Here is an 18,587-nt window from a genome sequence, read left to right as displayed (position 1 = left end):
CCTCTCTCCTTCTCTCTCCCCCTCTCCTCTCTCTCCCTCTCCCCTTATCTCCTTCTCTCTCTCCCCCTATCTCCTCCTCTCTCCCCCCCCCTTTCTCTTCATCCTCATCCCTCCCCCTGCCCCTCTTCTCTGTACCCATTTCTCTCATCTATCTTCTCTCCTACCCCCTTTCTCTCCTCTCTTCCCCCTCTCTTCTCCCTTCCTCCCTCTCTCTCTCTCTCTCTCTCCCCCTCTCCTCTCTCTCCCCATCTATCTTCTCTCCTACCCCCTTTCTCTCCTCTCTTCCCCCTCTCTTCTCCCTTCCTCCCCATCTCTCCCCCCTCTCCTCTCTCTCCCGCCTCTCCTCTCTCTCCCCATCTCTCATTCTCTATCTCCCCCCTCTCTCCTTCTCTCTCTCTCCCCCTCTCTCCTCTCTCTCTCTCTCCCCCTCTCTCCTTCTCTCTCTCCCTCTCTCTCCTTTTCTCCCCCCTCTCCTTCTCTCTTGCCCTCTCCTCTCTTCCCCCCCCTCTCCTCTCTTCTTCCCCCCTCTCCTCTCTTCCTCCCCCTCTCGCTGTCTTCTTCCCCATCTCCTCTCTTCTTCCCCCTCTCCTCTCTTCTTCCCCCTCTCCTCTCTTCTTCCCCCCTCTCCTCTCTTCCTCCCCCTCTCGCTCTCTTCTCCCCCCCTCCTCTCTCCCCCCCCTTTCCTCTCTTCCTCCCCCCTCTCCTCTCTTCCTCCCCCCTCTCCTCTCTTCTCCCCCTCTCCTCTCTTTCCCCCCCTCCTCTCTTCATCCTCATCCCTCCCCCCCTGCCCCTCTTATCTTTCCCCCCTCATCTCTCCCCCTCCCTCTGTCCCCATCTCTCTCCCCATCTATCTTCTCTCCTACCCCCTTTCTCTCCTCTCTTCCCCCTCTCTTCTCCCTTCCTCCCTCCCCCCCTCTCTCTCTCTCTCTCTCTCCCCAATCTCGCCCCCTCTCCTCTCTCTCCCATCTATCTTCTCTCCTACCCCCTTTCTCTCCTCTCTTCCCCCTCTCTTCTCCCTTCCTCCCCCTCTCTCTCCCCAATCTCGACCCCCTCTCCTCTCTCTCCCCCCTCCTCTCTCTCCCATCTATCTTCTCTCCTACCCCCTTTCTCTCCTCTCTTCCCCCTCTCTTCTCCCTTCCTCCCCCCTCTCCTCGCTCTCCCCCTCTCCTCGCTCTCCCCTCTCCTCTCTCTCCCCCTCACTCCTTCTCTTTCTCTCTCCCCCTCGCTCCTTCTCTCTCTCTTTCCCCCCCTCGCTCCTTCTCTCTCTCCCCCTCTCCTTCTCTCTCTCTCTCTCTCCCCCTCACTCCTTCTCTCTCCCCCTCTCCTTCTCTCTCTCCCCCTCTCTCCTCTCTCTCCCCCTCTCTCCTTCTCTCTCTTACCCCCTCTCTCTTTCCCACCCCCATCTCCTCTCTTCCCCCCCTTTCTCTCCTCTCTCTTCTCCCTCTTCCCGCCCCTCTCTTCACCCTCATCCCTCTCTCTCCCCTCCCACCCCTCTCTGTCCCCCCTTTCTCCCCTCTCTCTCTCTCCCCCTCTCTTTCCCCTCCCCCTCTCCTTTCCCCCCTTCTCTTCCTCTTTCCCCCCTCCTCCTCTCTGCCCCCCTTTCTCCTCTCTCTCTCTCCCCCTCTTTCCCTCCTCCTCCTCTCTTCTCTCCCCCCTGCTCCTCTCTTTCCCCCCTCTTAGCCTCTGTCTTCTCTCCTCCCCCTTTCTCTCCCATCTCCCCCTCTCTTTCTCTCTCCCCCCTTTCTCTCTCTCCACTCCTCTCTCTCTCTTTGTCTTTTGCTCCCCTTTTCTCTGTGTCTCTCTCTCTCTGTGTCTCTCTCTCTCTCTGTCTCTCTCTCTCTCTGTCTCCTGGGCCAAAAGTTGCCAGTCGGCCCCAGCTTTTTCTTTTTTTTTACACTACTTTGTCTTTTCCTGACACTGCAGTATAAAGAAATTCAGCAGGTGCTTTTCTGTGTTCAGATTCATTGACCATTGTAAATGTATTGGCTCCACAGCAGGTATGGGGCATAGGTTTATGCAAATAGATGATGGATCTATGGCCTTTGTTAGGTATGTGAAATTTAGGCATAACGTAGAGCTGTCTAGTAAGTGTCGTTCACTATACAGAGGGAGCTTGTGTTGCAGTGCATATCCTGGTGTGATATGATCCAATGACATGCTGGAATTCTTGAGGACTGACCATGGGGGAATTGCCATCAGTTCATTGTACACTGTACAATGCAATGTATTAATTTTTATTGCTTGAATTATTTTTATTATTATGAGTGGGGCCTAAGGCCTCACAAAGCCTAGAGCCGCCTCTGACTACATCTCTTTCATAAAATGAACAAGAATGCTTAGGTTACCCACAGACATGAGATGACAGCTGCTTGGTCCAGCTTTTTGTCTGCAGTCTCTGAACTAGGTACTTGCTGCTGGGGTAATCATTTATCAAGCAGGCTAAAAAAACTCTCCTGATTGCTGTTGTTCTGTTGATAAGCTGGCGCCAGTTCCAGCTCTAGTTCTGTCCTCCTTCTACCTCCTATCTCAAAATGAGATGCTTGTAGTCTCAGCCAACCCAGGGACATTAAAGGATAGCATGATCCAAAATATGTGGCTGCTGGACTAGTGCACAATGCAATGTACAAGAAGTGCAGAAAGGCAACCTGAAGAACTTGTCTAGGGGTTAAGTCTAAAACAACTACTTCACATTGCAATTGGGTAAATTAATGTGATTTCCCTACAGTACAGAAGAAGCTGTGCCTAGGGCTCCTCATAGTTCCATATTTAAAGCTAGAAAGTATCTAGACTTTTGTGTCCCAAAGTGATCTTTTTAGACTACACATATATATATATATATATATATATATATATATATATATATATATATATTCAGTGCCCCTGGAAGACATTATCTCTAACAAAACGGCGTAGGGAGGAGCGGCGTGCTGACGTCACTGCGATCTATGCTGAACCCGGAAGCGACGGGCAGCGTTGTATGAAGCCGGCCGGCAAATCTTTTTACTGAAAACGAATCCTTTTTTTACATTTGATGTAAGTGCAAGTCTTTTTATTTATTAAAACATTTCGACAATATTACACTATGGCGATTCCTCTTGTTTATGCACGTGCTGGGCAATGAGCGGTGTGGCCGTAGGAATATACCAACTACTGGAACAGAGTGCTTAAAGAGATACATCCTCCATGCAGTTCATGTCCAGAGGGAGTGATTTAACAGTGGCGATATTAGATCTCTGAGATGGGATCAGTATAGCTGGTAAGCGTCAGTATTGTTGGTGGTGGAAAGCCTTTTTCTGCAACTTTTATGACACTCTTTTCATTGGTGCGGTGTGATAAAACACGGTGGAGACGACAAGCAGAATGATTGTTTAATGGGAAATGGACTAATATCCTGAACATTTACATAAAGATTATTTTCCGCTTTGTGTCTGTATGCCACCTCATCCCTTTAAACCAAACACCTTTGAATTACAGAGGTTCTGAGGCTAATTAAATGCAGATAAGACACCAATTGAGTTTAATTATCATATTAATCAGCCACAGAACTTGTCTAATTAATATGTGTTTGGATTTAAAGGGATTGGGTGGCAACCCTAATTAGGGTATGCACCCCAAAGTTTACATACATACACACACTATTGTAAATGAATGTAAACAAACATTTTAAAATGTATTAAAACATGAACAATGCCAGTAGACGGTATCAGTAGGCGGTGTCAGTAGTATTTTACTTTTATTATTACCTTTTACATATTTTTTAAAGCAGTTGTAAAGGAAGAAGGTTTTTTTATCTTAATGCATTCTTAGTGCAGCAGCCCCCCAGCACCCACTAATACTTACCTGAGCCCCATCTGCCTCCAGCGATGTCCACGAGTGGCCACCTCTACTAGTCAAACTAGCATCTAAATTTGTTGACAACATCCAGTTTTACATCCAGTTTTACACAGAAGGGGCTATTGTGTGATTTATGTGCCTTTTATAATAAACAGCATACTGTAGTAACAACCATGCTACTGCTATTTAGAGTAGAGAGTTTATTGTCCCCATAAACTCATAATGTTCAATGTCTGGGACAAAACTGAGAACTTCAGAAATAGAAACAAAAAACAATCAGATGCCACACTCATAGCATGTCCTAAAATACAGGTTTGTCTAAAGAACTTACGAAAGATAGAACTGTACACAGTACAGGGTTCAGAAAAACAGTTGCACTTGGGTGCAAATGGGGACAAATTATAACCCCTGTCAACTTTTAATGATATCTGGGGCTCTCTCAGGGGACTTTCTCCTCACTTCTAGGTTTGCTTACAATAGTATCACCAGACAGGAAGGTTTTTTTTTCTTTTTATTAATTTATATTTCTGTAGTGCTTTTCTTCCTAGGTGATGCAGCCGTCTTGGGTATGCCCAGCTGAAGGGTAAATATCCAACGTCAACACAAAAAAAAATGGAAATTCATTGTTGCATAAGACAATATAAATCTTGTATTAACAACTATAGAACTGAAATACAGCAATATTAATGAACCATGGAGTAACGTATACACTGGCATTGTTCTCTTTCACTTTCCTGACAGACTCCATGGCAGCCTACGTGTGGGTTTAGTCCCGCCTCCATTACCCTATAGGACGATACTCCCATAAATCTTTGCTCCCTGCCAGAGGCCGTGTTCTTTTTTTGTCCTCCTCCATAGGACCTAGCATGTGTCTTTTTACCCTGAAGACTTGCATTTTTTTCTGCGATACGGACCGGCCGAGTGACTTGGAGTCGCATATTTCCAATAAGCTCTAGCTACTAGCGGAGTATGGAAAAGGGGCATATGGAAGAGGTGCTGAAGAGGTGCATGCCTGGTCACTGACAGGTGAAGCCGCATGATTAGTCGTGAGCCTAGCTACTAGCAGATGACTTTTGCCCCCCCCCCTCCCAGAAGTCCGGCATGTGTTTGGGGACCTACCTCGGCTGGTGTCCATCTACAGGAGTGGTGAGCTGTTTGTTTTTTCCATGGCAGCCTTTCTATGTAATTTCTGTGTGTTTCTTTTCTTTTTTGCAGTGTCTTTTCTTTCCCCATACAGCGCTGTGCGGTGTATCTGGCTTGCTGGGTGGCTGGTTTCCTTGCGTTCCAGCCGCCCAGTTACTTCCTCGTTCGCCGCTCGGTCGTTCTGCGCATGCGCGAGACCGGCGCGAGGACAAGGCTTGGTTCATGACGAAATTTGTGACGTCATTAAGGCGGCAGTTTTAAAAACAGAAAAAAACTTGCAGTGATTCTGGGATGCTTGTAAAGCCTGCAGTGCCATTCCTGAGCCCTGGTTCTTCAGCATTAGGTATGTGTCTCTGATAAGGTCAGTTTATCTCTGCCTCCTTAGCTGTTTTCTGTGTTTAATTGAGGCTGTTTTATCTCCAGCCCTGATGGATCCTCTCGGAGAAGGTACTTTTTTGTGGGTTACCTGCCGGGGGGGGGGGGGGCAGTGGAACATTAGGGAATGTTCCACTAACACTGCTGGGTTTTTCCCTTTTTCAGCCCTTCTAGGTCTACTCAGCGACGGAGTTCTCACCGAGGAAGTGATTCGTCTAAGTCCCACCGCCATCATTCCTCTTCCAGATCCAGACGACATGATTCTCCTGCGAGAACCAGTCTCCATAGGCGGGAATCTTCCCGCCCTTCAACAGCTTGCCCAAGTCACGCAGCTGAAGGTTTATGCTGGGGGTGCAGGACGCAGGTTCCTGCTGACAAGTCCCTTTGTGATGCCTGTTATGTTAAAGCGACGGGTGAAAGGAGTGACTCTGACCAACAGCTGAAGTCTATGGTGGAAAGATTGGTCAAGGACAGTCTAAAGAAATTTGAAGCCCCCCAGTTGTCTCCCATAGAGTCTCCAAGGTCTCCGGGGAGGGATGCTCAGGCCCAGGACACATGGGATTCCTCGTTGCCTAGCCATCCGTCTGCTGTCCTCTCAGAGAGTGAATCTGAGGAAGAAGAGGCTGGTTCAGGTTTTGACTTTGCCCTGCTCCCTCCCTTGGTCAAAGCCATCAAGGAAACACTGAACTGGGAAGAGCCGGTAGTGGCCCCGGCGAAACAAAGAAAGTTTTTTAAGCAATTAAAGAAGGAGCGTATTAGCTTCCCTTTCCTCTCAGAGTTGGGAGAAGTGATCTCGGATGAGTGGAGTAAGGTAGAGAAAAAGAATTCTCTTCTATCTAAGATTCAGAGACTTTACCCTTTTAAGGAGGAAGAAGTAAAAAATTTGGAGTCTTCTCCTCTAGTGGATGCGGCGGTAATGAGATTGGTCAGACATGTGACCCTTCCTCTTGAGGACACAGTCTCTTTTAAGGACGCTCTGGATAGGAGAATTGATTCTGACCTGAAGAGGATCTATCTTACGGCTGGCATGGCCTGTAAGCCGGCCCTGGCCTTAGCGGCTCTGTCTAGAGCGATGGAAGTTTGGTCTGATAGTGTTGATGAAACACTCAGGAATGTTTCTGAAGATCTGGCCAAGAGTTCTTCCATTCAAGAACTAAGACTGGCTTCAGCCTTCTTAGGAGAGGCCTCGATCGATATTATCCGACTGGTGGCTCGAGTTATGCTCTCGTCTGTAACTGCCAAGCGTGCCCTGTGGCTCCGTTCTTGGCTAGCCGATCCCGCTTCTAAGCAGGTTTGGTGCCATATTCCTTTTGATGGTTCTTCCCTTTTCGGCAATAAGCTGGATAGTGCTATAACTCGAGCCACTGGGGGTAAGTCGGGGTTTCTCCCCCAGGATAGGCACCTGCAGAATCTAAGGAGATCGTTCCCAAGAAAGCAGGGTCAAGATCGTGCCAGGGAGGCACGCACTTACAGGCCTGGACGGGAATTTTCCAGATCTTGTCCAGACAGACATCTCTCAAAAAATCTGCAAAGGGCAGTTCGATGGGGGAAAAGGAGACTACTAAGTCCTTTTGAGATCGAGCCCGTCCAGGCGGTTCGGGTAGGAGCTCGTTTGTTCCACTTTCGGCACGTCTGGGCGGCCTTGATCCAGGACTTTTGGACCATCAAGACGGTTTCCTCCGGGCACACTTGGTCGTTCAGCAGTGTCCCCAAACTCAAGTGTGTTCCCACATCCATTCCAAAGTCGGAAGAAAAAAGACAAATTCTTCTAACCTACATAAAATGTTTGTTGGATCAAGGCGCCGCTATTCCTGTTCCAGACAACCAACGCGGCATGGGAATGTATTCCCCTCTATTCCTGGTCCAGAAAAAGAACGGTACATGGAGACCCGTAATAGACTTGACGCGTCTAAATCGCTTCATAAGAAAGGAGAAATTCAAAATGGAAACGCTGTCCACGATTCAACAATCAGTGCAGCCAGGGGACTGACTTGTCTCAACAGACCTCAAAGACGCCTATTTTCACGTCCCAGTGACCACAGAGTTCCAACAGTTTCTTCGTTTCTCCATTGGCCAGCTTCATTTACAGTTTACCTGCCTTCCTTTCGGTCTGTCAACCTCCCCTCGCACATTCTCAAAGGTCCTTCTAGCAGTCGTAGCATTGTTGAGAGTCAGGAAAATCCGGATTCATCATTATCTGGACGATTTGCTTCTTCTTGCTTAGGACAAGGATTGTCTCTTGAAACACAGGGATCAAGTCATCGCAACCCTCAAGGAATTCGGGTAGCTCCTGAATTTAGAGAAAAGCCAGTTAGTTCCTACACAGTCTCTCGTGTTCCTCGGCGCCCTGTTCAATACGGCAAAAGGTACCATCTCTCTGCCCGAGGAGAAGATTGCAGTAGTACGGGACAGGATCCACCTGGCTCTCTCTTCGTCTCGTCTCAGTGCTCTTCATTGCCTAAAGATCATAGGCACCATGGTGTCTACTATACCGATGGTGAAGTGGGCACAGTGGAGGATGCGCCCCTTTCAAATGGGTTTTCTTTGCCAATGGTCGGGAGAAAAGGTCCAGTCCATCGAGATTACTCAGACCATGAGAGGTTCCCTCCTCTGGTGGCTTCGTCGGGAGAACCTATTTAATTGCCACTCTCTTCTTCCAATCAAATGGATCTCAGTGACGTCAGATGCCAGCAACAAGGGCTGGGGGGCACATTGTCTATCGGAAGTGGCTCAGGGCATTTGGGACTTTCCCTCTCGGGGAATAGTGTCAAATGTGTTAGAACTACGAGCAGCCTTCCTAGCGCTGTTGGCATTTCCGCATCTGATAGTGGGTGCATCCGTAGTCCTCAGGCTGGACAATATGACTGCGGTCGCATACGTAAGGAAGCAAGGGGGCACCAGAAGTCGGTCTCTGCTGAGGGAAGTGGATCTAATAATGCGTTGGGCCCAGAGGAATCTGGCCAACCAAACAGCAGCCTATGTGCCTGGAGTTCTCAATGTCCAAGCGGACTTTCTATCACGAGTCCACTTGGACAACAACGAGTGGACCATTCACGAAGATGTGTTTCAGTGGGTTCTATCCCTGGGGATGTCTCCAGAAGTGGATCTCTTTGCCTCCCGTTTCAACAGGAAACTAATGAGGTTCTATTCAAGGTTCAAGGATCCGCAGGCCTACGGGATAGATGCCCTAACAGAGCAGTGGTGGTTCCACAAGGCATACGCCTTCCCTCCAATTCCAATTATCTTTCAGTTCCTGAAGAGACTCAGATGGGAAGAAGTAGAGGTGTTGGCAATAATTCCACATTGGCCCAACAGGCCTTGGTTTCCTCTCCTATCCCTCTTCAGCTTTCGGGACCCAGTTCCTCTTCCATCCAGACGGGACCTGCTCTCCCAGGGGTCGATTCTCCATCCATGTCCAGCTCACCTTCAGTTGAGGGTCTGGTTCTTGAGAGGGGAAGGCTGGAAGCACTAGGGTGTCCTAAGGAAGCAATTTCCACCCTCTTAAGTGCAAGGAGAAGAAGTACTAATAAGGTGTATGAACGGATCTGGGCCAAATTTGTATCTTATGTGTCCTCCAGAACCAGTTCCTACGTTTCACCCACAGTTCAAGACGTTTTGGGTTTCCTGCAATCAGGCTTGGACTTACCCTTGTCAGTTAGCTCCCTTCGGGTTCAAGTCTCGGCTATTTCCGCATTTACAGGGGTTCAGTGGGCCAAGCATGTCCTTATCCAGCAGTTCTTCAAAGGCGCAGTAAGATTGAGACCCCAGAAAAAACCCAGATTCCCTAAATGGGATCTGCCTCTAGTTCTGGACTTCTTTTCTCTTCTCAGTAAGGCTCTTTCCATCAGAGAACTCACCTTGAAAACTGCATTCCTGGTGGCGGTCACCTCGGCGAAACGAGTATCAGAGATTCAAGCTCTAGGAGTCAAGGAGCCTTTTCTAACTTTTTTTTCCGGACAGAGTGGTCCTAGTTCCAATGTTGGGGTCAAACCCTAAGGTCACTTCGGTTTTTCATGAAAATCAAGAAATCTCTCTACCCTTATTCAGATCCTCGGAAATTCATCCTCTTGATGTTGGGCGCTCATTAAAGCTCTATTTGGAAGCTACAGCTCCATTCCGGCAGTCGGACTTCCTGTTCGTTCTGTTCTGTGGCAAGAACAAGGGCACTAGAGCATCAGTCAGGTCAATTGCGGCATGGATAGTTCAAGAGATCCAGTGGGCATACAGAGAAACGGGCTTGGCTCCTCCTCAGGCGGTGACGGCGCATTCGACAAGAAGTCTTTCTACCTTGTGGGCGGCCTCTCGCCACGTGGCTCCTGACGTGATATGCAGGGCGGCCTTGTGGTCTTCGATTCACACCTTTATGTCTCATTATTGTGTTGAGCCGGCGGCTCTATCCTCAGTTGACTTTGGAGTTAAAGTTTTGTCGGTTGACGGTGTCAAATAAATCTTTGTTAAGCAGCATTTTTGCCCACCCGGGTGTGTCTTGGCGAGTTATTTCCCACACGTAGGCTGCCATGGAGTCTGTCAGGAAAACTGAAAATTTATGTCAAATACTTACCGTAATTTTCCTTTCCTGATGGACTCCATGGCAGCAGGAGTTCCCTCCCAAATGGCTGGAGTAGGATAGTTACAGAACACGGCCTCTGGCAGGGAGCAAAGATTTATGGGAGTATCTTCCTATAGGGTAATGGAGGAGGGACTAAACCCAGACGTAGGCTGCCATGGAGTCCATTAGGAAAGGAAAATTACGGTAAGTATTTGACATAAATTTTCTATTTTTTCATTGCGGCCTGTGTCCCTGTTGTAGATTTTTCTTCACTTTCTGTCTGGTGATACTGTTGTTAAGAGAATAGAAGGTGAGGGGTAATTTCCTCAATGGAGTCACAGATATCCAAACTAAAAAAAAACTGTTTTGGATATACAGTACATTTTAATTTTACCCTATAACACAAAGGTGAATATTACTACAGTTTTCGTTCAACCAGTTCACTTATAAATGGTTCCACTTAGGCAGAAAAATTTTATGTAGGTTACGTACTTCTTGCAACTAGAATTATGTCGACATTAACTAATAAACAAATCAGGATTTTAGATTAAAAAAAAAAATAGAAGTAAGTAAAGTAAATAAGACCTTATCTTAATGTCAATCCTGCAGTTAGGAAAAAAACATTACCTGTTAAACATGGGAACTTGAGATGAACAAATAAAACACTCTTAACTCTTAATTTTAGATGTAATTAGCTCTGCTTTTCTTATGTTCTATACATGCCATTAAAAAGAATCACCGACTAATCCTAATAAGCCTAGCTCTGAGGAAGGGGGGGTGCGCCCCTGAAATGCATTAGCTGTACCCCGTTTTCTGTGCATGGCCATGCATTGTTTTTATGGCCTTTTGTCAGTTGCATTTTGTGAGTACCCACTTTTATATAAAACATTTTTATTATTAAATTATCTTTGGCAATGCACTATTTGATTTCTGTTTTTCTTGTAGTTTCTTTCGGATTACCCCATCTGAGGAAGGCAGCATCCACCCAGGTTTGGATACCATTATATATCTTTCACACCACCATTTTATTTGATATATATTACTCCACACCTTAGAAGACCTATTAGCGCTGGAAGTGACTGTGTTTTTTGTATCAACACTGATTAAACGTATAATGTCTAAACCCTTACCTCCATCGACTGCATCATCAGTATCTCTGTCGATCTCAATAAAAGAAGGCCCATAATCAGCATGAAATGAAGGATTATCTAGCAAAGAAAAATGTGTTAATAGTTACAATTTGTACAAGTGCAAAGCACATGATACCAATACTGAATTAAAGGGGTTGTAAAGGTAAATGTTTTTTTCACCTTAAGGCATTCTATGCATTAAGGTGAAAAAACATCTCACACTGCCGGCGCCCCCAGTCCCCCCATTTTACTTACCTGACCCCTCGAAAGTCCCGTGCTCGCCCCCGCGGTCCTCTCCGCCGCTCAGCCTGGCCACTGATTGGCTGGAGTGGATGGATTGAAAGCAGCGCAGCCACTGGCTCGCTCTGCTGTCAATCACATCCATTGACGCGGCGCGCCAGGGCGGGGCCGTGTGATACAGTGAGTGGCTATAGCCGCCGGCTGTATCATGGGAGCGCGCCCGCAGGTGCTTCTCACCATGTGAGGGAGCTCACAGGAACGTGAGAAGTACCTGTGGGAGGAAGCAGAGACAGCCGCCGAGAGACCCCAGAAGAGCAGGTTCGGGGCCACTCTGTGCAAAACGAGCTGCACAGTGGAGGTAAGTATAACATGTTTGCTATTTTTTATTTATTTTTTTAAAAAATTCAGCTGTTTACTGAATACTTAATATATTTTCTTTGTCTCAAAGGTGAAATATTAGAGGTCTGATTTGATATTTTCCCAAAGCCCCTCCCCCCTCCCCCAACAGGGCTCCTAAAAAATCGAAAAATAAAATAACAAAAATAAAAAAACTACTAACACCAGTGGCAGAACTGCCAGGCCCACAAAGGTCGCACTTGCGACCAGGCCCTGGCACTCGGAAGGGAAGGCCAGGGGGTTCAGGGAGGCCCTTTATGGTTTCTTGCACCGGAGCCCTGAGGGTTCTAGTTTTGCCACTGCTATATTACGTATATCCTTAAAATCATTATAAGGCCTCATGCACACTGGATGTTGAAATAACATTATAAAACGTCAGTAGCTTTGCAGTGAGTTTTTAAACTTTTTTTTATCTTTTTTCAACATTTTTGCAATAGCATTTTCTAGCGTTTATTAGCGTTTATTATCGTTTTTCCTCGTTAGCGGTGAAAGATGTTTTTGAGCATTTATCGACATTTATCTGCGTTAGAGCGTTTTTTCAGCTGAAAAACGTCTCTCAGAACCCACTAGTTTTGTTTTGTTTTTTTTTTTAAAATGCTGATAACAGCCTATGTGTGCATGGACACATAGGATAACATGATGGAGAGTTTAATGACTGTAGAAAAAACGTCTACTGCCAAAAACAGCTGCTGTAAAAACGTCAAAAAACGTCCAGGGGGTATGAGGCTTTAATATCTGTAAATTAGTTAGTTATATTTGTTTAGTGCATTCATTTTTCAATGTCAATTTCTTGGCGAAAAGTGCACTGACTAAAAAAATTTACATATTATAGTATAGTTTCATTTTACTTGGTTTCACATCAGAAGTACTGTAAAATTAAGTTTAGAGATTTTTTATATGGTCTAAGATTAGGGATTAGAAAGAGGGGGTATGCTGGGACTCTGTTGAGGGTTAGGGTTAAAGTAAACCACAAGTCATGACAAGGACTGCGACAGTGTCAAGGCAGAACAATTCACAATCCCTGCATAACTGCAATAAATGTGTCAGCAAGTGGACATGAGAATTTAAGTGCAAGTCTTTTGCAACTGAAGTACTCAAGGAGGGTGAAAAAAAGTGAATAATCTATCCCAGTGATGGCGAACCTTGGCACCCCAGATGTTTTGCAACTACATTTCCCGTGATGCTCATACACTCTGCAGTACAGTTGAGCATCATGGGAAATGTAGTTCCAAAACATCTGGGGTGCCAAGGTTCGCCATCACTGATCTATCCCATTAACATCTATACTATATAACCAAAAAGTTTTGTTGACACCGATCACATCTATATTAGCTTATTGGTCATCCTATTCAAAAACTATGGGCATTAATATTGAGTTGCCCCCACCCTTTACAGCTATAACAGCCTCCGTTCATCTAGTAAAGTTTCCTCAAGATATTGGAATGTGTCTGTGGGGATGTGTGCCATAAGAGCATATGTTTTGGTTTTCAACTCATACCAGAGGTGCTCAGTAGGGCTGAGGTCAGGGTTCTGTTCAGGTCACTCAAGCTTATCCACATCAAACTCATTAAACCATGTTTTTATGGCTTTGTGAATAGCCACACAGTCATGCTGGAACAGATGAAGACCTTCCCCAAACTATTGCCATAAGGTTGGAAGTGTAAAGTTGGCTGAAATCTCTTTATGAGCTGTAGCATTAACAGCACCCTTTACTCGAAACATATAAACTCATTTGAAAGGGTATCCACAAACTTTTGGCAACAAATAGTATATATCGGTTGTGGGTTTAAGCCAATTTTTTTGGCCAAAGCTGGTTCAATGTTTAATGGTCACACTTTCTGGTTCTTTACTTTGACAATTATGTGTATTTTATGTTGAGTGATTTTACTTACAGTGCCCTAGGGCATATGTCTCGTCCCTTGCTGAAGTACCGGTATATCCGGGTAATCGCATATTGTAATCAACATCTGTCTGAAGATCATTCATTGGAAGAAACTCTTGGTTCCGCCTCTGGTTTCTTTCTTTAGGAAAACTATTTGTATGATCATCATTATCATCTTCTACATATAGGTTCTGTCGGAAAGATGAATCCTGTCTGAATGGTAGTCTGGTGGAAGGCCTGGATGTAGGTCTGCTCTGAAGCCTACAGAAAATAAGCACAGATTTCCCATGTGAGAAAATAAAGCAGTTCTAGCCAAATTAGGTGACTAATCCACATATATCCACTTATGTTTGTGATCCACGGAGACATGTAAGCCATTTATTACCTCAGGGAACAACAAATCTTCTAAACCTTGCATTAGGAATATAGTTCTACATACTTGGCTGCATCTAAGATTTAAACCTGTAGTCACTGATGCATATTAGTCCCAATAATGTACAGGAAATAGTTTAAATGTTTATTTTCCACAGTTCTATAAAATCCATTAATCTGATCAGATTTGTGACAAATTAGGTAAAAAAATGTACAGCCAAATCTGAAAATCTTACAAATTTGTACTTAAGCCCAAAGTCCTGCTGACACCTCAGATAATATTATTGTAAGTCTTCCTGCCTATCCCTGTAGTCTCGGTTCACCTATACTGTAAGTGCTAGAGCTACAATAGTAGAATTCAGTTATATATACAACATATTCACCCTGAATATAGGTGTGTTATATAACAAGTGCTATGAAAAAGGTCAGCAATGGCAACTTATGTTGTTGATAAGTTTACCATAAATGCAAGACACATTAAAAGGATATCTAACAAAAATGTTCTACACTGCAGTTTACAGGCATATTCCACTTTTAAGTACACAATGGGGTTTATTTACTAAACCTGGAAAGTGCAAAATCAGGCTCACTTCGGCATAAAAACCAATGAGCTTCCAGGTTTTATATACCAAAGCTTAATTGAACAAGCTGAGGTTAGAAGCTCATTGGTTTCTATGCAGAAGTGAGCTTGATTTTTCACTTCTAAGCTTTAGTAAATTGCGTAATTAAAAGTGGGGTATGCCTATACTAGTCCTAAAGACTGGTAAGCTGCAATATTTCAATATTTCTTCTTGGGTTTAAAAAAGCTTTAACATTGTTTTTAAACCAAGCTTATCAAGGACATAAAATGCCTAAACCCAATAGCCACCCCCTTTGTTGCCTAAACTTACCCTTAGAGCTACTGCACCCAACCCTGATTGCGAAAAATGCTTTGGTATTAGCTGGCAAACTTTTGGAAGAAGAACCAGGACTAAGTATAAATCCAGGCCCAGAAGGTGCGTAGTTCACAGTGGTGGGAAGGTTTTTATTGTCTTGACAGGTTAAATTTAACCAAAAGTAGGCAACAAGTGCATTGATAGGATAATATGTTTATAAAGGATATTTTTTTCAAAAGTAATAAACATGTTCTACTTACCTGCTCTGTGCAATGGTATTGCACAGAACAGTTCCTTACCTCCTCTTCTGGGATCCCTCATAGCAAGTCAGCTGCTATAGGGGCACTTGTGTAGGAGCACTCCTGAACTGGACTGTGCTCGTTCATAGACATAATCAGCAGGGCTGCTCCCTCCTTAGTCCTTACAGGATTTGATTGACAGCATCAGGCGCCAATGGCTACACTGCTGCCTCTGCGTCCTGTGATATTGGAAAGAGCGATGCTGCAGACAGGCACAGTGCTGGACTGAGAACAGGCTCAGATAAGTATTTATGGACATTGGGAGGGGGGCATACAACTACTGGGACATTTTGTTTTTTACTTTAATGCAGGAAATGTATTAAGGTAAAACAATGTCTTACTTTTAGAACCACTTTAAAGCAAAAAAGTGAACAAAAGAAACCTCTCGTAATAGAGGGGCAGGATCAGCCATTGCTGACACCTGACACATCTTTAGTGGTGAATGTGCCAGGGCTGTCGTCCTTACTTTTCCTTCACTATTAATAAATCCTTAAAGTGTATCTGTAGCTAAAAAACTAATGCCGCGTACACACGACTGGACTTTTTGACAGCAAAGGTCCGACGGAACGAGTCCATCGGACAATTCAATCTTGTATGGGCTCCATCGGACCTTTGCTTGCCAAAAATCCGGCGGACTTTAGAAATAGAACATGTTTTAAATTTTTCCACCGGATCGAGAAGTCCGTTCATGTGTATGCTAGTCTGACGGACAAAATCCGACGCTAGGGCAGCTATTGGCTACTGGCTATGAACTTCCTTATTCTAGTCCAGTCGTATGTCATCACGTTCGAATCCATCGGACTTTGGTGTGATTGTGAGGGAAATCTCCCCAACTAGACACAGATTGCACAAAAACTGATAGGGGTTATAACCCAGCTCCACTCTATCCAAAATGAAAAAAAAATGGTGTTAGCTTTGGTTCTATTCAGAATAGGTGTTTGCTTCCATGGCTGCTTGCAATGGTTTATTAAAACAAAGATAAAGAGGAGAGCTAAAGCGTGCATCTTCAAAACAATTCTATAATGACAGCTCCAATGTTTCTGCTTTGATAGATTCTTTTTAAAAGAGTTGGATAGACAAAATCTGAAAATACTCCCAGAGGCTTGCTAGAGTTTACAAAAGTAACAATGTATTTGCTTTCCACTTGGAGCTCCTTTTTATGTCCTATAAATAGTTCACAGTGACAGGTAGGTCACTATGTTCCCATTCTTTTGTTCTATCAGAAAAGATAGAAGGAAACAAAGACTTGCAGCATTAATTAGGGTGAAAAGTCAATGCTGACTATTATAGATGGCAACACAAAGAAGCCAGCCAGTGGTATGTGAGCAGCAGCGGAATTCAGGTTTTAACCACATTATTCTCTTTTTTTTCTTCTAGCTCATTCTCATGCACTAATCCTATATCTTTTTTTTGTGCCTATATCTTTTGAGAAAATTATCTGAAAAAATGTTTTATATTTCTGCCAAGGCTCCTATGTTGTGTCTGCTCCAGAAATTATTCTCATACTCACTCTGATAAAACCACAAGTTAAAATTGTAAATTTGGCCAGTCACAACCTTTGCACTAATTAACTGGGGCTCATCAAGGTCCATTACCATCACTGGGAGCACCAGTTGCTGAGCCCTAGAAGTCTGCCCATTGTAGATGTCTTGAAATCTGGTACATAAAGCCACAAAGGGATGTTGATAAAAAGGAAGGAAGGTGGGACTTTATATGAAGCATACACCCCTGGAGATGTCACAATATAAATGAAGAAGGGCGGTACTAAGTACAGGCATACCCCACTTTTAAGTACACAATGGGGTTTATTTACTAAAGCTGCAAAGTGCTCCTGAAGAGTGGCAGTCGCCACAAAACGATTCGAGCCGATAGATGCCTTTTCGCTTATATTTTCCATACTTCCCAATTGGATTGTACTAATAAACTAGAGATACAGTTTTTTAACAGGGAGACAAGCTTTTATGAAAATGGTTCTATACAATGTGTACAATATGAACTCATTATGTTACTAGTATATTATGTCATTATTATCATTGTCATATTTTATATATTTTATGTCTTTGACATATTTTATATATCCCAATGAAGTTTGTTCTATATAATGTTTACATTATGAACTTACAGTGTCAATATTTTATCATGGTATTACTATTATTGTATATTTTTATATCAATAAACCAATGACTGCCAATCGTTGTATTGCAAAGCTGTCATGGAATGTCCATAGTTCTAATATACAGGCATACCCTACTTTTAAGTACACAATGTTTTTTTTTTACTAAAGCTGGAAAGTGCAAAATCAGACTCACTTCTGCATAGAAACCAATGAGCTTCTAACCCCAGATTGTTCAATTAAGTTTGATAATAAAATGGAAGCTCATCTATGCAGAAGCGTATGTTGATTGGTTTGCGCAAAAGTTATAGCCTCTAAAAATTATGGGATATTTTTATTCTTATTTATTTATTTTACTAGTAATGGCAGTGATCAGTGACTTATAGGGGGACTGTGATATTGCGGCAGATATTCTGATACTAACTGACACTTTTTGGGGACCAGTGACACTAATACAGAGATCAGTGTTAAAAAAATATGCACTGTCACTGTACTAATAACACTGGCTGGGAAGGGGTTAACATCAGGGGCCATCAAAGAGTTAACTGTGTGCCTAGCCAGTGTTTATGTGTACTGTACAAGGTGCTTTTACTAGAGAAAGAGATGGAATTTGTTCCCTGCTTCACAGGGACACAAATTCCATCCATTTCCTCCTATGAAAATGGCGATCTGCCTTGTTTACATAGACAGATCACTGTTCTGCCTCTCTGCTGAATGATCACCAGGTACCGGCGGACATCAGGTACCGTGCACCCGCCGATTGACTTCTGCCGTGTGTAATTACAGCAGAGGTGAGCCACAGGTGGTGTGCATGCACGCCCCCTAGCCGGAAGTGTCAGATCTGGCGCACAGGTTCTTCCCTGTAAACCTGAAGTGGTTAAAGCAGGAGTAAACCCAGTTTCAAAAAAACACTTACATTCCCGGCATGCTGTAAATGCTAACGTTCACATTGGTTGTGCTCTCAACCAAATTTTAAAACCATCCAATGGCTGGTGTCATAACTGATCACATGTGCAGCATTATGGCAGTTGAAGAATTATTAGAGGCCAAGATGGTGGCTTCCTTGACTGAAAACAATAGAAGGGTTTACTTCCACTTTAAGATAAATTAAGTAGAATTCTGGATTTCTAGAACAATGGCATTTTTATTAAAGTGTATCTTTAGTCAAAATGTAAAATCATATTTTTATTCATATATTCATTTCCACTTTATATTTCAGTTATTTCTAATCTATTCCTATTAATCTGAATGAACTTTTTAATGTATTCACTATAAACAAACAAACGGTGAGCCGGCCACTCTGGAATACCTTGTGGAGTTTATTGAAATATGGTTCAAACTCTAGCCTCGATCACAGCTGTGCTGGTGCTGTGATCAAG

At 44.1% G+C, this 18,587-nt stretch overlaps 1 protein-coding gene across 2 annotated transcripts in view; it reads right to left on the bottom strand.

The window, feature by feature from the left end:
- Positions 1-18,587, bottom strand: part of TMC5 (transmembrane channel like 5) — a 319,514-nt gene that overhangs the window by 224,583 nt on the left and 76,344 nt on the right. For both annotated transcript variants that reach the window (XM_077448949.1, XM_077448948.1), the window contains 2 exons: positions 13,560-13,810; positions 11,032-11,109 (listed from right to left, as the gene is read on the bottom strand). In XM_077448949.1, coding sequence (XP_077305075.1) covers positions 11,032-11,109; positions 13,560-13,810 — 329 coding nt within the window. The remainder of the gene's footprint in view (positions 1-11,031; positions 11,110-13,559; positions 13,811-18,587) is intronic.

Source organism: Lithobates pipiens, unplaced genomic scaffold (genome assembly GCF_037356315.1).
Source record: "Lithobates pipiens isolate NorthernLeopardFrog02 unplaced genomic scaffold, aLitPip1_a1.2 Scaffold_22, whole genome shotgun sequence".
NCBI lineage: Eukaryota > Metazoa > Chordata > Amphibia > Anura > Ranidae > Lithobates > Lithobates pipiens.
Note: the sequence above shows the minus strand (reverse complement) of the source record. Positions and strands in the feature narration are given on the sequence as shown.